We start from the raw sequence: 19,984 nt of genomic DNA on the forward strand, positions 1-19,984 counted from the left end.
TCTTTCTTAAATTTATATCCCACCATCCCTCTCAAAGGAGTTCAGGACAGCAAACAACAAGTGATAAAAGCAATAAAAATTTCTAACTGCTTGCTTGTCTGCAAGAATGGGTTGCACCCACTATGGATCAGTTTCCTTCATTATCTCATAATGCGCTTTCAGAGTCATTTATGTTAGAAAGGTTACCGGTAATCCAGTACGCACTTGGAATGGAGTTGAGGGAGTACAAGCTTGCAAACAGGAAAGCTGGTTGTATGGTGTGGTGTCCTTACTCAGGTGAAGAAAATTATTCGTTACGACTGGAGTACTGAAACTGTCAAAGGCATTTGAGCATTACAATCTTTGCACAAGCAGCAATACACTCCCCACCCCCACCCCGCAATCAACCATGTATTTAACCAGTAGCTTAATTTTTTATCTAAGTCACAATGTTTGAAGTTGAATGTAATGTTTAAAGCTGGCTCAAAAACATCTCCAAAAAACTGCCCAAACATCTCCAAAAAATATTAAATTTAATCTTAATTTGAAGCGCATGTACTTCTAGTAAGAGGTTATCGATACAAAGATGACACCCAGCTCAATCCTTCTCTTCCCCTGACTTGGAAGAGGAGGTTGAGGTGTTAAGATGAGTGCTTGGATGTTGGCCAATAAATTGATGCTGGAAAAAACAAGGAGTCATGTGTCCCAAGTTCTCAAGTGCAGGAGAAGGGCAGATGGCCTGTTCCAGATGTCACTGCAAGGCTCGGGTGGCCTCATTGGCAAGGAGTCCCTTTTCCAGACACAGCTGGTCTGCCAACTACAGCCCCTTTCGGGCAGAAATGACTGAACCACTGTACTCCACCATGCTCTGGTAACTTCCAAACTGAATTCTTGCAATATGCTGTGTGCAGCTGCCCTTGAAGACAACTCAGAAACTTCAACTGATCCAAAACACAGCAGCCAGTTTACTAGCTGGGGTTCCCTTTAGATCTCATATAACCCCTATTTTAAAACAACTGCATTGGTTGCCAATGGGCCCAATTCAAGGAGCTCATGTTAATGTTTAAGGCCCTAAATGACTTAGGCCCCAAATATCTGGAAGGCCAACTCCTTCTGTGGAGACCCTCGTGGGTGTTTAGATCGGCACTGTGATTGGAATTTGTTTTAAATTGTTTTTAATGCATTTTAAATTGTTGCAACTCACAGCCATTTAGGGTAAAGGGTGGACAATAAATCAAACTACTGTTACTACTACTACTACTGCTTCATTTTTACACCATTCAGAATTATTGATGAGGGATGTTATTTCAAGTTCAGGCACTCTATAAATGCTTTACCCAGCACTGAAGATGCACACTTCTATTTAGTACAAATAACCATTAGCTTGCTTAAACAGCACAAAAGCAAATTCCATCAAAATTTAAAATAGAATTGAAAAAATAAACCAACACACAGACACACACACACACACACACGTTACCAGGCCATGTAATCTCGCAGTGTGTTGTTGCTAGCTACTGGGCCAACAAGTGACTGGCTGTTTATCTTTGATGCAGTCCCTGGCGGTGAAAGTTTTCGAAAAATTGGCTCTGGTGGTGAAAATCTTTTAGAAACTTGAAAAGCTGGCTGTTCAGCACTTGAGTTTTTTCCCTATAAAATGGAGGAAATGTCATCAGTTCTCAAGTAAGCATATATCATATAAAATCCACATACTAGTGTGTGCTTGCTAAATAAAATTTAAGTGGAAATCAAAGGTGAAATTTCTTTTTTTCTTTTTTAAATTTACTGACAGATTCTTAATATACATGCAATACCAACAAAATAACATTAACTGTGTTTATTCAGTGTTTGAATCAACAAAGAAAAGAAACTTCCGACTCTACCCATTGTACTAATTTACAATTAAACTATTATTTAAACAGTTGTGTGAAGTTGTTTTTCGTTAATGTAACTATCTAACAAATACTTTCTATTGCATGGCTCATTCAGTATCTGCCAGAAAGCATTTATTATTGCAGTACCCTTTGAGATATTCCTTAATTACTGACCATTCCTTATTTACTTCTTGTGTTGAATTTCCTCTCACTGCCCCCATTCTCCTTGCTAATTGTAAGTACTCTATTAGTTTTGCTTGCCATTCGAACTTCGAGGGGATGGTTTTGCTTTTCCATTTTCTTGCAATGAAAATCCTTGTCTACGGCCATACTACCCTGAACACGCCCAATCTCATCTGATCTCGGAACCTAAGTAGGGTCAGGCCTGGTTAGTATTTGGATGGGAGCCCCTCAAAGGTGCAATTTCACTTGATCTTTGAACTGCACACATTTCTGGAATTCAAAGCTCTGCTTATCCATTGAATATTATGGTTTGTACTAGCATTTGCATGTGATGTGTCATGCATATCTAAACACTAGGCAAGCACCAAGTACTTTTAGGAGGTTTTGATAGTAAGCCTGTGCATTCAAGCAATTCTAGCTTGCTAGAGATGGGAATACTGGGATTTAAATTATAGGCCTGTATCACATATGTCTTGAAGACTACTGCTTTACTGGTTAGTTGCACTACCAATACAAATTTTATATTTGTATTTCAAAGATGCCTCTTTGTGCCTGGCAATGAGACACTGAATGAACATGATATACCACTAAAGTATTACACTAAGGATTGTATCCAGTGAAGTTGTTCATGGAAGGCCTTCCACTTTTGCAATGAAAATCCTTCCTCCCCATGTGCTCCCAAAATCTGTTCTGGGGTTTTCAACCACCTGGAACAGATTTCATGGGGTGCAGGGGAACAAGAAAGGGAGCATAAGTTCCAATGTACAAGTGTACATTTCTTTATACAACTTTTATCCTACTCAAAAAGGGATTTCGGGGTGGCTAAAGTATCACTGCAAACAAGGCAAGGTGGACTTTTTACATTTCAGTACTAATGACAATGAAGACAACATAACAAAAAATCACTTATATAAGTCAATAAAATTACCTCCAAGTTTGTTTTGTGCATTGCTTCAAGATTAAACCACTTATTTGCAGATGCACGACAATTTAATCTTAACTCTTTCTTTTCATCATTTTCAAGAGGAACAGAGGGGTGCTGTAGTCTTTCTAGGCAGCTTGGTTCTATGGTACTTGGCTCCTTGTGGTGCTCCTCAGTTTCTAAAACAATAGTTCCAGTTATCCAAAAGAACATGGTGGCGTTTACAGCAAGATATTCAGAAAAGGAAGAGGTTGGACTACACAAGGAGCACAAAAAAGTTACCGTGAATAGACTAAAAGTGCTGTTAAGCCTTACTGAATTTATACATGTGGTGGGCTGGGAGAAAGGAGTAGCGGGTGGTAGGAGCTATAGTCATCCTTAGGGGAAGGGGAGATGCACTGGGCAAACTGAACTTCTGCAGTGGCCTCAAGTTACAATGGAGACAGAGGATCTAAAATATGGGACTCTAGGGCAAGCAACAAAAACTACATTCAGAGGGTCATGCTTTGGAGGGGGAAAAGGTAGCCTCTTTTCATTTTCTTTTCTAATTTTCAGCTAAGCCAACTATGCTCTGGCTACTTTAATCAAGTGCAGAATGAACAATCCACAAATGCCAAAGCTAAAAGTCTACTGAGATACCCACGTCAGTCCAATCCCACAGAGTTAAAACAAACCTTTTTGTTTAACAGCATAAGTAGAACCATATTTATTCTTTAAGGTTGGAGCTGAATTGGTAGCTACTTCTGAGTTCTCATCATCTGGTGGCTGCAATTCCATTAACCATCTGCTTGGTAAAGGCTTAAAAAAGAAGAAGAGTTTTTTATAACAAAGCCAAGAAAAAAGATAGCCACACACTCAGATGACTCCATGATTTAATATAGAATTAAAACTGAAGGATCCTAGCCTGCTTATTCTCCTGCACAATCTTGATGGTGGTGATGATGATGATAGTAATAATTATTATTTTATTATTTATACCCCACTCATCTGGTTGGGTTTCCCCAGCCACTCAGCGCGGCTTACAGCACATATAAAAATTGTAATACATCAGACACTAAAAATTTTCCCAATACAGGACATCTGCCTTCAGATGTCTTCTAAACGTCAGATTGTTGTTTTATTATTTATATCCAGCCACTCTGGGTGGCTTTGTTAAGTTCTTGGGAAGTGAACTATAACTTGACTGCAATAACAAGACAGATGCTAGAAACAGCTTTTACAGTTTTATCTTCTATTGGAGCAAACTCTGAAATTTGTGTCTTATAATCTTCAGCTGCTTGCATCCTGACAAAAGGCATCCTTATCTTCAAAACTGAAAGATGAGAAATGACACTGATAATATCTGCATATGGGAGAACTCTTGAGATTTGTGTCAGTAAATCTGTGCAAATGCCTTGGTTTGATGCTTCTGGATATTTAGTCAGCAAACTGGCCAATTTGAATGGCAACATGATCTCCAGTTCAGAACAGTTTCCCCAACCTTGCTTCATTTCTTTCCTGTCACATAAAATGGCACAAGCTGCTTTGAGAAGCAGCTCATCAGTTCTAGAACATCAGCGCACCAATTCTATGGGCTGCCACCCACTTAAGGTTTGGTTTAGTGTAGCCGCTAAGAATGGATATCCTCGATTGAAATCTCACCTCAGTAATGAACTCACAAAGAGACAGGTGGGCAAACTTCAAGCTTGTGGGAACTACTTTATTTTTAAACTAGAACCCCATGGTTGATAGGTCCAAGGTGCAAAAAAGTGGCAAGAGAGGTGGGAGGAGTTAGATGCAAGATAATAATAGTTAAGGGAGTGAATCTACGGATCTACTGCAACTCATAAGTTAGAAATTCTAACAACTCTAAACTGTCCAGCAAAGCTTCACAAAGACTTGTTCAAAGATGAACAGGCAAGGAATACCAAGACATGCCACTAACCATGGCAGAGAACTCTTTTCTACTTGCTGCTGACCAACTATTGAGAGTCAGAAAGCCTTGCCAATAAAGCAGAGATCCAGATCTGCTTTCTGCCTGCTCCTGCCGACATTTAGGCTAGCTAATTTGGCTGTTTTCATCTACAATATGGGGATAAGTTTATCAATGTTTGTATTTTGTAAGGGTAATAAAAAAGGAGTGCTTTGAACACTTAAAAAGTAGTATTAACATTAAGCTGTGACTTCCTTTTGTTAACAGCCATTCATATTGTGAACATTTCCATAGGCCCAATCTGATTTGTTTGAATAACATTTTAAACGATAACTGAAAGGTGTTGCTAAGAACAATTTATGATTAATATTAAAAGTGCCTCCTCTAAGGGCCCAAAGAGAAAGGTTCTAAACCACAAACTTTTCAAACTACTGCCCATAAATAGCAACATCTACATAAAGTGACTCGTTTCATTGTTACCTTAACGCACAAATGACACTTAAGCATGCATTGCTTAGTCCAGAGCTTTCCAAACTGTGTGTTGTGACACGTTGGTGTGTCAGCAGCAGTGTGCAGCTGTGTCATGCAAACTCTCCCCATGCTCCTCCAGGAGCTGGAAAGGGGTTAATTTATCTTCCGGCTTGCTAGTAAGTTTGAATTACTGTGTCGTGAAACAATGCATGTCTAAAAAGTGTGTCACCAATAAGAAAAGTTTGGAAACTCTGGCTTAGTCCCTTGGGGAGAGGGGGGAGAAATGAATAAGGAGTTTCCCAAATTGCATGTTGTAACTTCACCGGGATTTTAAAATGGGAAAGGTGGTCATGGAGTCTTGAATGAGGTCAGAAGGAGAAAGAATGATTGCATGCTCCTACTCCCATATCCTCCCGCTCACATGCAAATTTTTCCCCAGCTAGTTTAAGCCATGGCAGGAGGAAGAACGTGATTTTCATGGCATGCTCCTGCACTCTTGGTTCCATGGATTGTGAGCAGTGGAAGCTTAAGGAAGTTTGCAGATGAAATGATTCAATGACAGGTGGGATTGCCAAATTCATTTTTCCTGGAACACCAAGTCCTTTTTGCCCCTTCTTTTATATTGATTGATTGATTGTCACGCACACAAGTTAAATGAGAGTATGTTGCGCACTTAGTGTATGTCTGAATGAGGCAAGGAGGGAAACCACCCTCAGTAGCAGCAGTGAGTAGTTTGCTTACTTTGCATTTCCACATTTAATACCAAGGTAATCTGTTTTTTTTATCATGGTGCTACTAAACTCCTACTTTGTCTACACATTCTGAGCCTGTTTCTGCATCCCCCACTTGCAATCTTATCAACCATGACCATTAACTTGAGTAAGAACATTCAAATTACCTTCAAGTCTCCTGGTATATCGCTTCCATTAGGTTTTGACTCACACAGTGGCAACTGGCTCAAATTGCTGTCAGATATTTTCCTAATTTTTTAAACAAAACATTAATTGTCTGTTAACACTAAGCCCACACAAATTGATCTGCATTTGTCCAGGAAAGTACAAATACCCAACTCTGCTCAGGTATAAACACAGAAAACAATTGCATAGCATCATGTTAAAATTAGAAGACTGGCATTTATGCATTACAGAATCCCCTGCAGTAAATGTTGCCATTATTAAGAACAAACCCAAATGGCGTACGACAAATCAGAAGACCCCAGTAGGGATGTAAAAGCAAAGCTTGTGAAACTCTAATGATTTGAAATGTGGGAGAAAGAGCATCTGTCAGGCTAAACATAAACTTACGGTAGATAATAAATGTTCAGAACTAAACCTCTCAAATTCACACAGAGACAGGCACAGTGGAGTCTCAGCTACTAGCACTAGCTGTCCCATGCATCAACCACATGTTACAGGTAGCTGCTTGCAGTTTTAAATATTTTCTACATTTTATTTAAAGCTGCTGCTATTGGTTGGTCAACAAAGGGGCTTGGAACCCCACTATTAACCATCAGCTCCAGGATGCCCCTTTACACTATGGTTACCAGATTTTTTCAATGAATCCGGGGACACTTTTCAACTTCAATGGATTTTGTCAGGCGACTGATTTGTAAATCCGGGGACTGTCCCCAGGAAACGAGGATGTCTGGTAACCTTACTTTACACCTGCCCTTCAGAGAGGATGCAAATATGTGGTTTTTAGCTGATGTTGGCAGTAGAGTCCTATTAAGCAGTAGCTGCAAGAGCTACCAACTCTTCTCTGCAGAAAAGTGAGCTGGGAAAAATGCTTCCCATCCTAACCAGCTCAGCTTATTTCATACTTTGGAGCTTGGAAGGGGATAAGGAACTCTACCAAGACAATCCATGCCCCACCTGTGCAGTTCAGAATTGGGAGGAATAATTTTCACTGCTGACACTCAGAGCTTTAGCCTTCTTAAACGCATCTATTGCTTGCCACTAAGAAGAAAGCCACAAAGCAATTCAAAACCAAGTAAAACAATTAAAATTATAAAAATTGCATAACTACTGGAGTACAATTAAATTAGTGCTGCTAAAAATCCTGGGAAAACAAAAATGTCTTTTGCCCAGCCCCCACATGACAGCTAGTGCTAGGCAGAGAGCATTCCATAAATCAGAGTTGTTCATATGTTTACTATGGGGAACATAACGGTTGAAAATCTGTATATGGACTATTTGTTTTCTTGAGTAGACTAATAAATGACTTAATAAAACCGTCATCTTTCCTTTTGGCTGGTTGTTGGGCGTGCATAGATCAGTACATACTGGCCATTATTCTCAATGGAAATCTCTGGTGTACATCCTATATAATGATACATCTACGCCTCCATTCCCTTTTGCAGTGAGCCACAAGTTCACGCACCAGAATAATGGACTGTGCTTTATATCTTTGTTCAATCAACAGATACTTAAGTGTTTGTGAGTTTAAAAGGGACTGTACCTCTTTGCAATACTAGCTGCACATGGAATATCCATCCCCACAGAGTCATCCTCATCATCACTTACTAATCTGAAAGGAACTCTTCCAAACGGACGCATCTAAAAATGGAAATGGAAGTGGAAGTAGAACTCAACTCAATTGCAAAAAATCAAGTACAAGAATACACAAACGTTTAAACAGGCCTACCTTGCTAGACTTATTTAATTGCTTCAATGGTTTGCGTTCACTTTCCTGAGGAGAATACTTTTTCTCCCTGAAAAAAAGAGTTGGACAGTTCTAATTGTACCACAGCACTTGGAAATAAAATAAAAATAATTTCACACAATATTTGAATTTACTTACCCAAGGCAAGAACTATGAGTATTGGCAGAAATCTCATTAGAATCAACATTTATTTTCCTATTCAGGAAGTTTCCAGCTTCATTATGAGAGTTTAGAGCTGTAAACATGTAATTTATTAAGAGAAAAAATTAAACATTTTAGTTGTCTAAATACCAAAAGTTGGGTATTTGATTTACAACACGGAGAACAATGCAGGCTTTATATACCTTTTAACCACACTGTAGTGATCTTTAAGGAGTTTATTTTCCCAATACAACAAGGATTAGATTGAATACAACACTTGAGTGAATGTCTATGTTATATTGATCATGACTCCAAACTTCACATAGAAAGATTATATTCTCCCACCTTCTATCTTGAACTGGTTGGAAAAGCGAAGGACTGATGGTGGCGTGACTCTGTACATGTGCGCTTAGATTCAAGTGTGAAAGATAAGAAACATGGCACACGGGAGGGAGGAAACAGGATATATGGAGATAGGGCAGGAAAGTGGGAAGCCAGGCTCATGGGAGGAGGAGCCTTTTAATTTCAACAAAATGGACCAGATTCAGCTAAATCAACTAAACCAGATTCAACTAAATTTGCAGGACACAGCACACCAAGTTCCACGAGTGCAAAGGGGCTTTTCCTCCTTTCCTCCCCCAAGCCCCCTCCCATCGGCTCGGGGGGGAGGGGCTAGCAGAACACTAAGCATGCAGTAGCAGAAGAGGGGAGAACTGCTTGTGCTGATATACGATCACCTTAGTGCAACAGTCAATTTCACCCTATAGTCTGCTTCAGACTCACCTGTCAAATTCTCTTTGTCTTCAACCGAAAGTAGCTGCTTTCTTTGTAAACTTAAGTTTCTTACAGCAATTTCCAACATTTCTACTGGAAGTGCTCCAACTTCTGCAGCTTTTTCAAGCAGCTGTTTAGCTTTTTTCAGATTTCCTAATTTAAAAAATACGAAATAATGAACTTTGTGCTAAAATGGGGTGTGTGTGGGTATGACTTTAAAAAATAAATAACAGTTATTAGCATTTTACAACCATTATCCAGGATAGGAAATGTGGTCAGTAACAAAGCTTAGCCATGCCAAATTTTGAGTAAATCTGTATCCACATACCTTGAGAGAGTTCAAATTGTGCAAAAGCCACATGAACAAAAGAAAATTTACTGCAGGTTAGTCTGGCAAGATGAAACTGATCGCGTGCCTCTTCTGGGTCTCCAGTGCTGCAAAGAAACAATGGTTTGAAGCAAGTGTTTCAATCATTCACCTCACACAAGCATGCAAATGATATTTGTTTACTGGGAAAGGGTGATGCCACCTAAATTTTGCAGTGCTTACAAATTAGCTCAAAGAAAATTAAATTGTTTTCAACCAGAGGTTAGTATGCATCACAATACATACTGTACAGCAAACGAGGTAGCCTGCAAATCATCTGTACTCACTCTTTCCAGTCAAAAATCCTATCCTGGATGCACTCTTCCTTGCAGAATTTAGACAGAGGTAGTCCTATACCATAGTCCTTCTTTTATACTGTTTACTGCTGGTATTAGGGAAAAATGCCTTCCACTAGCAAGCTCCACTCCCTCTCAAAATATCTTAAATGCTACGTAAGTACATGAAGGAATCCGCCTTCCAGGTGTGGTCCAGACACATTTTATTTAGTGTTCACAATAAGAAAATCAAATTTTCAATATTACTTTATCTTCCCAATGCACAAAGAACTGCAATTCCAAAAGATGGGAACCTCATATATTGTCTATTGAACAAATGCTGACTGTGCCTCCATTTCTAGAGGCATTAGATATATATTCATATATTCAGTCCTAAGCATCAAAGCAATTACCGTATTTTTCCATGGCTAAGATGGCCCCTCATGTAAGACAACCCCTATTTTTTTGAACCCTAAATTAAGAAATCAAAACTTTAAACACCCGAGATCGCCTGAAGTTGTTGAGCTTGTTCACCCAAAAAATCTACTGGTGGTGTGGGGGAATCAGGTGGTGCTTGGCTTTCCTGCCTGCTCCTGGGTGTGGAGCACCGCTGCTGAGGCACATGGGCAATAGCTAGCAATAGAGAGGGGGAAAAGGAACCACCTTCCTGGCCGCCTGCTTAAGCGGAGACACCAAGGAGGTGATATGACTGCTGGAGCACGGTGTCAACATCAACTACACCACACCACCCTAGGCATCCTACAATAATGGTGTATTTGCCTTAAACAAAAAACATTGTCTTATACACGGAAAAATACGATATGTAATATCAACAACTGACGTATGATTTTTTTCCTTTTAACTTGGGTATCATAACAATTACAAACAAATATCAAACACTGGGAGTGTATAAAATGTATACAGTAATCTTCAGGGACGGTATCAGGTAAGTATAACCAAAATAAAATGTTGCAAATTCAGGAAATGGGGATATAAAAAAGGCACATAAGAAGAAAAGACACAAAGAAATCACGACACTTCAACTTAACCAGGTTGTTATAAATGCCAGTGGCGGAGACAAACTATGTTCTTGGATATTGACATAGGTCACAAAATCAAACCAGACGGAAATAAACTTCTGTTCTACATTGAACTCTGGGTACTTCTAATTAAAATGTTAACTTTTCCACTGATACACTATCCCATGTCTTTCTGTGCCATATCAGCTCCAGCAATATCTCCCCAATCCTTGCAATCATGAGTCATACAGTGGTCAATAAATGTCCAACTAGCTCCCTATTGTAAGCAACAGAATCATCTTCCATACAAAGATTAAGGAGTTGTAGTTGCAGTGAGGGTAAAAGACAAATGTTGAAACTTTCTGTTTGCCAGATATGAATACTTACGCATTCAGTTCTGCAAATCTAACCAAGATGCGAGCATAGCTTTCATTCTGATGGTATTTTTCTGCAGACAATGATGCAACTGCTTGCCTGTAACAACCAATCAGTCTATTTAACAAGCTGATGTCAGCCTGAGGAGTGCACTTAGCCTCCAGTTTAAGCAAATGATTTAACCAATCTTCAGGATTATTTGCAGTCATCATAATCTGATTAACTGTTCCAGAGTTATCTAAAAAAAACCAAGAGAAAAGCATTGTTAAGATTTTTGTTATAAAGAACAAGATGCAGTATTGTCTACAAACAGCTAAAGGAACCATTAAAACAACACACGTTTTAGTTTCTTTTGGTTCCAACATTTTGATTCATCACTCTAGGAATGGCCAGGATACTACCTTCTGACCTAGAATGGGCAAACCTACCTTTTGTTTTGAAAGGCACCGCAGCAAGCAACAAACAACAACAACAACAGAAATTATACAACACCAAAATGTCAGTTGTGTTCCACTTGCCAAAAGTGTTCTTATTTTCCACATGCCATGGCACAAGCCATCTAGTGGCATGGACTTGAAGTGGCTTCACAGAACTGAGTTGCAAGAAGGATTTAATAAGGGTGCTAGCAAACCAAATGAAACAAGCAATTATCCAAGTCTTAAAATCACTAGAGATCACTAGAGACACAAAAATTCTGATAAAATAATCTCAGCAAAACAGAACAATGGAAACCCCTTTGAAGTCTGCGCAGAAGGGGAAATACTCTTAAAATTGGAGCATTTCTCCCACATCAGAAAAAGAAGTGTATTCAAAGTGCTGAGGGATCCACTTTGAGTTCAAACTGTTTCCTCAGGAAAGAAATAAAAATGCTCCTTTTTAAAAAAGAAGCTCCTCATCCCCCCCCCCCCAAACCACTTCTCAAATACCCATCAACTAGCTAATTGTTAAGCGTTTAGGAAGCAACTCGCAAGAAGCAAGTTGCAAGTTGTGTGGTCAGCGTGCCCCAAGCAGCAATCACAGAGCTTCCAAAGTGATTTGTGCAGCATTTCAGAAACATCTGGTTGTCAGACACTTTGGAAGAGCTGCATAAAGGGCTTTGAAAGCACTACCAATCAGCAGTCACAAAATACTACATACCTGTTGTATCCACTGATGCCTTGGTGATGTTAAGCTCAGCTGTAGTATTGTCGTCATTTTTATATTTGCTTTTCAGGTCTTGAACCCTACTCATAATAGAAGCAACAAACATACCATTTTCACTTAAATCTTCTTCCTGCATTTCTAGAAAAAGAAAAGTCAGTGTTGAATACAAAAGGTAACAAATGTTACAGATATGTAACTGGAGACTATGGGGGTGGGGAAAACAAATTCCTTTGTTGCTAATGTTTTGGTCCAGTTACTAAACATGTCTTAATCCTATACCTAATGCTATTTATATTGTTATAGGGTCTTCTTACAACCAAACAGCATATAATTTTTGTTAAATAAATTTTTTTTTTAATTATTTCAATGAAAGAGTAATACAGTAAATACACAATTTGTGCAAGTGTTATGTTCTGGGATTACGCCTAAAGACAAAATTGTGTATAAGTCAAAACACACTGGGTTCAACTATGCCCCTCTCCTCTTCCCACCTCTCTTATCCTCCAACCTTATACTGTATACAATATTAAGTCTCACATCAAATATAACTGATCTGTAAAATGGACTTTATGGTCTGAAAATAGAGACAATGTATGTACTTTTATAACGCAAAAAAACTTTAAGTTGGTGTAAAGCAAGCTGGTGTAGATTAAGCCAGTGTAAAGTTACATGAGATCCAAATCCCACTTAGTAGCATATATGCTACTGTTCTACCTAAGACTGGCAGAGGGAAAACAAGTATTTAAACTAGTGTTTTATGCTGGGTTGCCAAGCCACATCAGGTTCAGCTGACCATGTTACACTCACATATATTTGGCTGGGCTGGGATTGGGAACATAATGCCAAATAAGCCAGAAATCAACTGGATGAGCCAGAGGCCCACTGCATCCCAGTGGATCTTGCCATGCCACGCAATTGCTCTCTCAAGCTTCTACCCTAATCATATACATTTAGGGGGGAAATCAAGTGACTCAATAGGACTTACTTTGCAGTAAATGTATTAGATTACGGGGGGGGAAACCCATTAAGTAACTTGATGGGCAAGAACAGGTATTTGCCTTTTCCCTAGCTTAAAAAAAAAGCCAAAATCCTGTATATTCCCACAAAGCCAGTCAAGCAACTCTTCTGAAGACATGACACAATCACACATACATGTATGTGCCCGTTTGCTGTCAGTAATCTACTTGTGATATAGCAAGATGCAAACAGAGATTGCAACAGCTACAACCTGTTGAAATAGTGAAAGGCCACCCTAGAGAGTTGCCACATTTGTCCCACCCCAATCCACCCTTAAACTATTCCCATCCATATCTCCGGGGTGAAGCAAGTATTATACAACTTCCGTATGTTCAGGTGGAAGACAAGGGAATCACATCTGAAGTAATTTCTGTACAGTACTTCTATTAGCAAACCTTTGCAATGTTTTGCTAAAAATCTTATATTCTCTTCTTGCCAACAACCCTAGAGATTTATTTCAATTAAACAAAACACGGGGTCAAATTCAATGTCATTTGCACAGAAGGACTTCCCCGTCTTCTCTTCGCTTCTCCAGCCTCCTGCACCCTCCCCAAATCTGTTATAGAGGGTACCACAACCCTTTGGAGATATTGGGGTTATGCAGCAGGGCAGATTGTTTCCATTGCACGAATGGAAGTCCATTTCACTCACACAGAAACATCATTGGATACAACCCAGTCTTTTTTTCTGGGGGGTCACAGGGGTATGCATACCCCTAGACATTTTGTGAATCTAAAGTTTGGCCACATTGAGGGGCAGTATTTCAATATTAGTAGGCAAATGAGAGTACCCCTAAACATTTTTTTTTAAAAAAAAAAGCACTGATACAAGCCATAATCATTCAAGCATATTAATCATTTTCTCATTTTTCTCTAGATTGGAAATTCAACAGAATGGAATTGGCTTCTCTCTTCAACAATGGGTTTTCATTCCTGAATGAGCTATCACTACCATCATGGGGCACTTAATCTGCCACAAGCACCATGCATCTACAACCCAAAATAGCTCTGGCTCCTCCACCTTTTATTCTCCCATGAAATAACCTTGTGTTTTATTTTCTTGCAAGTATAACTGTCTTTAGACTGCTATGATTGGTATGCTTTCGAGACCTGCCATGATGCTCAACCCACTCTTGAAGCTCTCGGCTGGATGTCATCTTTTCAATCAATTATCCTGCAGTCCTACGCAGTGAAAACCTACTGCAGCCTGGGACAGCCACCCCCGTTCTTTGTTCCCCTACCCAATAGGTGTCCAAGAATAGCCTGAGAACACCTTGCTTTATCTGCCACTGAGGATGCTCCCTCACCTTCTCAGTGCCTATCAGCAAACCAGGGGTAGGTAACAAGCCTTTCTCTCCTCTCGACTTTCCTTCCCTTTTCTTTCACTCATTATATCAGTCTCTCCCCCTCGATGATTCCCTCTGCTTCAGAGAAAACCTTCACCTCTAGTCTCATTGCAAATGTTTGCTTTACTTAATAAACACTTGCTTCCTCAAGTCTCAGCTCAGTTTCTGGAGCTTCCTGGAAAGCTTACAGGGATGCTGCCTATTTAGATCAAAGTTATTGCCAATTTGTCACAAAGGGAACCAGTTCTACTAAATGGATTGTGAGTCTGTTGAGGCAGCTCTACTAGATAAGATAGTGGCCTCTTCTCCAGAAGGAAGGTCACCAGATTAATTCCTCAATGACCACTGTAGTAGCGGGAAACTCACAAAATGTGAAACCAGGTGCAGAGAGGTTCAGTAGACCCATGCAGTGTTTCTCCTTACACCGCTGGTTAAGACCATAGTGTTCCAGGGCAAAAGGTTACTTTTCCTACAGAATTAAGTGATATTTTATTGAAACCTGCTCCTATTGTGGGTTTTTAATTGTGAGAAATGAAAGTTTATATAGCATTACCATTTTGTCTTTGAATTGCTGTTCTCTATACAGCCTGCAAATGTAGAACTTGTTCAACAAATGTAAATTGTAAATATTTAAGTTGTTTGTCCTGTTTGCAAACAAAGTACTTTCTATTGGGACCAAAACATCAAATTGTTTCTTCAATTAAACCTTGGTTATCAGGAAACAAAACTTCTAAAGCGCAAGATTTTACAACGAAAGGGTGTAAACAGGTTTGGATCACATTTTAGTGGGCCAAGAACTGCTTAGCTCCTTAACATAAGCAAAATAACTGAGTTTCTATAGTACGCCCTGAGGGCAGCTGGGAATCAATTTCATCTGAGGCGTTCCTGTAACTGTGGCAAGACTCATCCTTAAGGGCAGGTGGTATCCGCCTTGCAAATTTATATAAAAGGGAGTGTCAGAGGCACAGCTAGAGGCATTGCTTCATTCACAATATACCTTAGCACATCCTCCTTGAAGGTAACTTGTGAAAAACCTAAGAGGAGTGGTCTCTTGGTTTCCACATATTCAGAACTGAATGAAACTCATCCCTGATAGGGAGGGACTTGGTGCAAAATGATAGAAATGTACTGTTGGTATTATTGCCTCCAGTGATACTTAATCCTCATCAGTCTGATTTTCATTGTTAACCCTCTATTTAAATTGAAAAAATATATTACTATTATATTAGAAGAGTTTGGATTTGATATCCCGCTTTATCACTACCTGAAGGAGTCTCTAAGCGGCTAACATTCTCCTTTCCCTTCCTCCCCCACAACAAACACTCTGTGAGGTGAGTGGAGCTGAGAGACTTCAGAGAAGTGTGACTGGCCCAAGGTCACCCAGTAGATGCATGTGGAGAGGAGAGCCAGTGTGGTGTAGTGGTTAAGAGCGAGAGACTGTAATCTGGGGAACCGGGTTCGCGTCTCCACTCCTCCACATGCAGCTACTGGGTGACCTTGATTAGGATTAAGTATCACTGGAGGCAATAATACCAACAGTACATTTCTATCATTTTGCACCAGGTCCCTCCCTATGATTTGCAAATCATTGACAAACATTGTACGCAATCTCATTATGATTTGTTGCTTTAGATTTGTAAATTATGTATACTTCCCTCCTCTTTCTGCTATTCTTTTTCTTCTTCTTTTTGGCGGGGACAGGGAGAGAAATAATCTGGATGTAAGTACCATTTTTTTCTGTATATAAGACACCCCCAGGTATCAGACGACCCCTATTTTTTTAACCCAAAATTTAAAATTGATATTTTAAACATCAAACAGTACAACTTTGAGCATTTTCAGGGGAGGTCGCCCAAAGTTTAGGCTGCCATATTTTAGGAGTCTGCGCTCAAACCTGAGCCTATATTGCCCGCAACCGAGCCTGGACCACCCACACCAGATCCCAAACCCAGGGCCGTCCACACCAGAGCCAGAGCCCAAACCCCTGTGCATTCACCATCTGTGTATACAACCCAAAAATTTTGACTAAAATTGCAAAGGAATTGCAATCACAAACCAAACAGACCAAAAAGCAATAAAGTAAAATGGGCCTGTCAAGCAAAATGTTCAACCAGAACTGTAACCCACCAAGCTAAATGGAGCCCATTAAGTCTGTATGGCAGCCTGGCAGGTTTCACATCAGAGGCTAGAGGCTTAACTGAGATGCTGGTGGACTGCTTTTATTGTGTTGTGTCACAAACTAGAATGACTATCATAAGATGTGAAGAGTTAGGAGGTGAATGGAAACATTCTCAGAAGATTCAACGGCCAAAGGATGATGAGATCCAAGTTTCAACTCTGGGGTTTAGCCAAGAAATTCTGTTGTTGTAGGCAATCTCCAGAGTGCAAAAGAGTTTAACATGTTGGCCAATCAAGGACTATGCTCAATTGCATCCAGGGAGGGAAGGGAATCTAACACATTCAAATAAAGAGCATCTTAATTGCATCTTGAAGTGAAACAAATTGGAAATGCCAATAGTAAGTTCAAACATCCATTTTCTAACACAGATGCACACAAACCCAAAGAGCTATAAATTCTACATAATCTTGGGAGAATGATTTTAAATAATTATTTGAAATTAATCCTAAAGGAGCAAGATTACAGATAGCTAGTTTGACTTGCCCTTAATAGGTAAAGATTTCCCACGCTGTCACACAAGTAGAAGAGAATTAAGAAACAAACACTGTGTTACACCAACACCAGACCCAGTGCCCCAAGTCTCACTTATGTGGGGGTGAGAGAAATTGCAATTACAATATCACAAAGTTATACAACTTCTCCCACTGGCAATCAAGAATTTTACTTTGTTTAAGCCACTGATTAAACCAGATAATTTTTTATTTACCAAACCACTCCCGCACCTTCAAATGATCCCAGTATCTTGAACAAATATAGACTTGCAAGAGTTTGTAAACATGTAACCTCGTAAGCATGTAATTATAAGGTATTAGCCACATTTGCTGCAACAAAAAACAGCAATAAATAATTTTGTAGTATAAGCAGATATATTGTGGCATCGAGCTCCATGGACTAGTGCCCATTTTGACAGGTGTATGAAGTGCTTTCCTCAGTTGGCAAATGCATATTTCCATGGGTAGAGACTAGTAACCAGCTTACTTATATGTAAATGTGAATAGGTTTGGACTGCATAACAGCTATTTGTGAAGTTTTATTACCTATGCTGTAAATTGCCCTGTGAACCTTTGAAGAATGGTGGTATATAAATTTAATAAATAATACCAGCCACCACAATTAGTTTGGTTTCATCTGTGCAATGCTACTATATTTTAGGATAGCAACACTACTAGGGCAACATCCTCAAAGCCTGTCAGTTGCATTCAGAGTGGAGCCTCGGATCCTTTGAACTCTTCTGACTATGAAGGCACTTATAATCTCTTCCTTCCTAGCCAACATTAAGTCCTGGTTTAAGGAGATGAATTCTTCTTTGATTTAAAAAATGCAGTGGCTCCAATTTGACCAAGAAAGAGTAGTTTATGGAGCTCATATTTTCTTATGGTTGGGGGCAAAGGAGTTTGGTGATAGTGGAGAAATAGGCAAAGTGTTACTCCCTAATTAATTGTGGTTAGGGCTTTTTGTTTGCCCAGGTCTTAGTAATATACCGTATTTTTCGCCCCATAGGACGCACCTAGGTTTTTTTTGGGGGGAGAATAAAGAAAAAAAATTATTTCCCCCCCAGGTGCAGGGCTGGGGCGGGGGAAGCCCGAGCTTCCCCCGACCCCAGAACAGGCTGCTATCCGCAAGCCGTGGGAGCCACGGCTAGCGGAGAGCTGCGCTAAGCCCAAAGCTTGGGGCGTGCTGAGCTCAGCGCGCCCCAAGTTTCTGGGTGCCGGCAAGGTCTCCGCTAGCCGTGGGAGAGCTGGGTCTCCCACGGCTAGCGGATAGCTTCCTGAAGCCTGGAGGCGAAAAATACAGTAATTAACTTCCATGCTGACACTGCTACTTTGCATATGTTGCTTTGTTGCCAGTATTTTTTATTGCTGGACTATATTGTTAGCAACAACATGCTACTAATGGAAGGATGGGGCATATAAATCCTCAGGAGATGAGTAACTAGATAACCTTTAGAAGACATCTCAAGGCAGTCCTGTATAGAGAAGCTTGTTGATGTTTAATGTTTTATTATGTTTTTATATATGTTGGAAGCCACCCAAAGTGTGTGGGGCAACCCAGTAAGATGGGCAGGGCGCAAAAATTATTATTATTATATTATTAAGCACATGCTTTGCATGCAAAAGGTCCCAGGTTCAATCCTCATCATTTCAAGATAAGGAGCTGCAAAAGCCTGCTGTGTGAAACTGTGGAAGACAATACTGAATTAAATGGGTCAGTAGTCTGGCTTCCTATGTTCCCAGCAGGTAGCTGATAGCTTTCTATGTTCCCAGCAGGACCAGATTTATGGTAGGTTTGATGAGGCCCTAAGATACTGAAGCTAATGGGGCCCTGTTGTCGCTGTTTTTTGGGTTGAATATATCCTAAATGGTAATTTATGGACCTAATAGGTATCTAAAGCCATTTGCACATAACAAATTATGGACTGTACTTTTCCATGTGTAAGACTAGGTTTTTTTTTTACTAAAAATGTTATTAAAATAATGTTATTAAGAAACCAGAAGCCTCTCTACTTGGAATAATAGGGCTGGAATTGCCCAAAAAAGATGTTTGACTGTTTTTGTATGCCACAACTACTGCAAGAATTTTGCTAGCCAAAAATCAGAAATTGCAAGAAATACCAACAGTGGAGGAATAGCAGATGAAGATGTTGGACTTTTTGGAGCTGGCCAACCTGACTGGAAGAATACGCGATCAGAAAGAGGAGGAACATCAAGAAGAATGGAAGAAATTTAAGGACTATTCAGTTAGATATTCTAATATAACCTAAGTAGAATTACTTGTAAGTACCACATTGGCCTAGGATTAAAATATGTTGAATTGTATAACATTATGGATTGGAAATATTATGAAAAGGAAGGAAGATAGTAAATTGAATAAGTTAATTTTATTGAAAAGTGGATATTGGAAAACTGCTACAATGAGATCTATTGAAATTCAGTTAGGAGGGATTTGAGGAAGTCACTTAACAGTGGAAACTACCGGTAAATTGGGCTACTAACAGTTAGGTGTTTATATGTTCATTTTTATTTTTAATATTGTAATGTCTTTCCTTTTTGTGCGTTTTAAATTTGGAATATCAATAAAAAAACTGGGGAAACAAAAAGGGGGTAGTCATACACGGGGGCAATCTCGCCCCATTTTCTTAATTCTGGGTTGCCAAAAACAGGGGGCGTCTTATACATGGGGGCATGTTACGCATGGAAAAATATGGTATTTAGTTGTTAAATTCAAATACAACTAAATATAATTATAATATTTATATATGGTATTATAGTAGTTTTTTCTTCCTTTAATTGGGGGGAGGGGGCAAGAGAGTAGGGCCCTAAGCTATAGCTTGTTTAGCTTATACGCAA

General features: G+C 39.5%; 1 protein-coding gene across 4 annotated transcripts in view; it reads right to left on the reverse strand.

Moving 5' to 3' along the window:
• The window catches only part of TTK (TTK protein kinase), a 39,126-nt gene that overhangs the window by 12,107 nt on the left and 7,035 nt on the right, over positions 1–19,984 (reverse strand). For 3 of the 4 annotated variants that reach the window (XM_083431163.1, XM_083431164.1, XM_083431165.1), the window contains exons 2-13: positions 12,091–12,234; positions 10,966–11,191; positions 9,246–9,352; positions 8,927–9,070; positions 8,141–8,237; positions 7,985–8,051; positions 7,799–7,896; positions 6,240–6,321; positions 3,633–3,756; positions 2,965–3,137; positions 1,460–1,629; positions 205–313 (exon numbers count right to left, since the gene is read on the reverse strand). In XM_083431163.1, coding sequence (XP_083287289.1) covers positions 205–313; positions 1,460–1,629; positions 2,965–3,137; positions 3,633–3,756; positions 6,240–6,321; positions 7,799–7,896; positions 7,985–8,051; positions 8,141–8,237; positions 8,927–9,070; positions 9,246–9,352; positions 10,966–11,191; positions 12,091–12,234 — 1,541 coding nt within the window. Of the gene's footprint in view, positions 1–204; positions 314–1,459; positions 1,630–2,964; positions 3,138–3,632; positions 3,757–6,239; positions 6,322–7,798; positions 7,897–7,984; positions 8,052–8,140; positions 8,238–8,926; positions 9,071–9,245; positions 9,353–10,965; positions 11,192–12,090; positions 12,235–14,419; positions 14,757–19,984 lie in introns of those variants that run through there. The other variant, XM_083431166.1, reaches the window with a different exon arrangement.

This window comes from Podarcis tiliguerta (genome assembly GCF_965153285.1).
Source record: "Podarcis tiliguerta genome assembly, chromosome: 3".
Lineage (NCBI taxonomy): Eukaryota > Metazoa > Chordata > Lepidosauria > Squamata > Lacertidae > Podarcis > Podarcis tiliguerta.